The sequence below is a fragment of the Nematolebias whitei genome, chromosome 21, assembly GCF_014905685.2.
Source record: "Nematolebias whitei isolate Nwh7 chromosome 21, NemWhi1, whole genome shotgun sequence".
Taxonomy (NCBI): Eukaryota; Metazoa; Chordata; class Actinopteri; order Cyprinodontiformes; family Rivulidae; genus Nematolebias; species Nematolebias whitei.
The window spans coordinates 8450711-8451146 of NC_056518.1; the positions used below are offsets into that span (position 1 = coordinate 8450711).

At 47.2% G+C, this 436-nt stretch overlaps 1 protein-coding gene across 1 annotated transcript in view; it reads left to right on the top strand.

Moving 5' to 3' along the window:
- The window catches only part of LOC119427658 (E3 ubiquitin-protein ligase rnf146-like), a 1458-nt gene extending 1300 nt beyond the window's left edge, over window positions 1-158 (top strand). Inside the window, 1 exon segment of the mRNA XM_037695296.1 lies at window positions 148-158. Coding sequence (XP_037551224.1) covers window positions 148-158 — 11 coding nt within the window.
- The last annotated feature ends 278 nt before the right edge of the window (window positions 159-436 follow it).

The window sequence follows — 436 nt, forward strand, 5'->3', positions numbered from 1 at the left end:
GTCCATTACCTTTACAGGTTTTATCTGCAGCTGACGTGCGTCCATCTTGTTTGTTTTAGGCTTGATGGGCTTCTCCATCCCTGGTCCTTCCCAGAGAAGGGGTAATCCACTTGGTTTCAGGCAGAGCGTACAATTGTTCTCCTGCAGGCTCCACCTGAAGGTTTCTCCTTCTTTTGACAGGTATCCTTTCTTTGCATATTCCAATGTGCTCAAGGCCCTACCCGTCCAAAGCCCTGAGACTGTTCTTCTTAGTATCACTCCCCCGCATATAGTGGCCAGTCTAATATAGGGGAGCATGGTGCTTGGTTCTGTGGCCATACTCTGGTTTCTGGTTTCAACTAGCTAGGAACTGGCTTCAGTTGCTCTATTCCTTGGATCCCTTTCTTCTCTAGCTCAACTGTGTTTTTATCTAACACTTTTCTCACTCTGTCTGTGG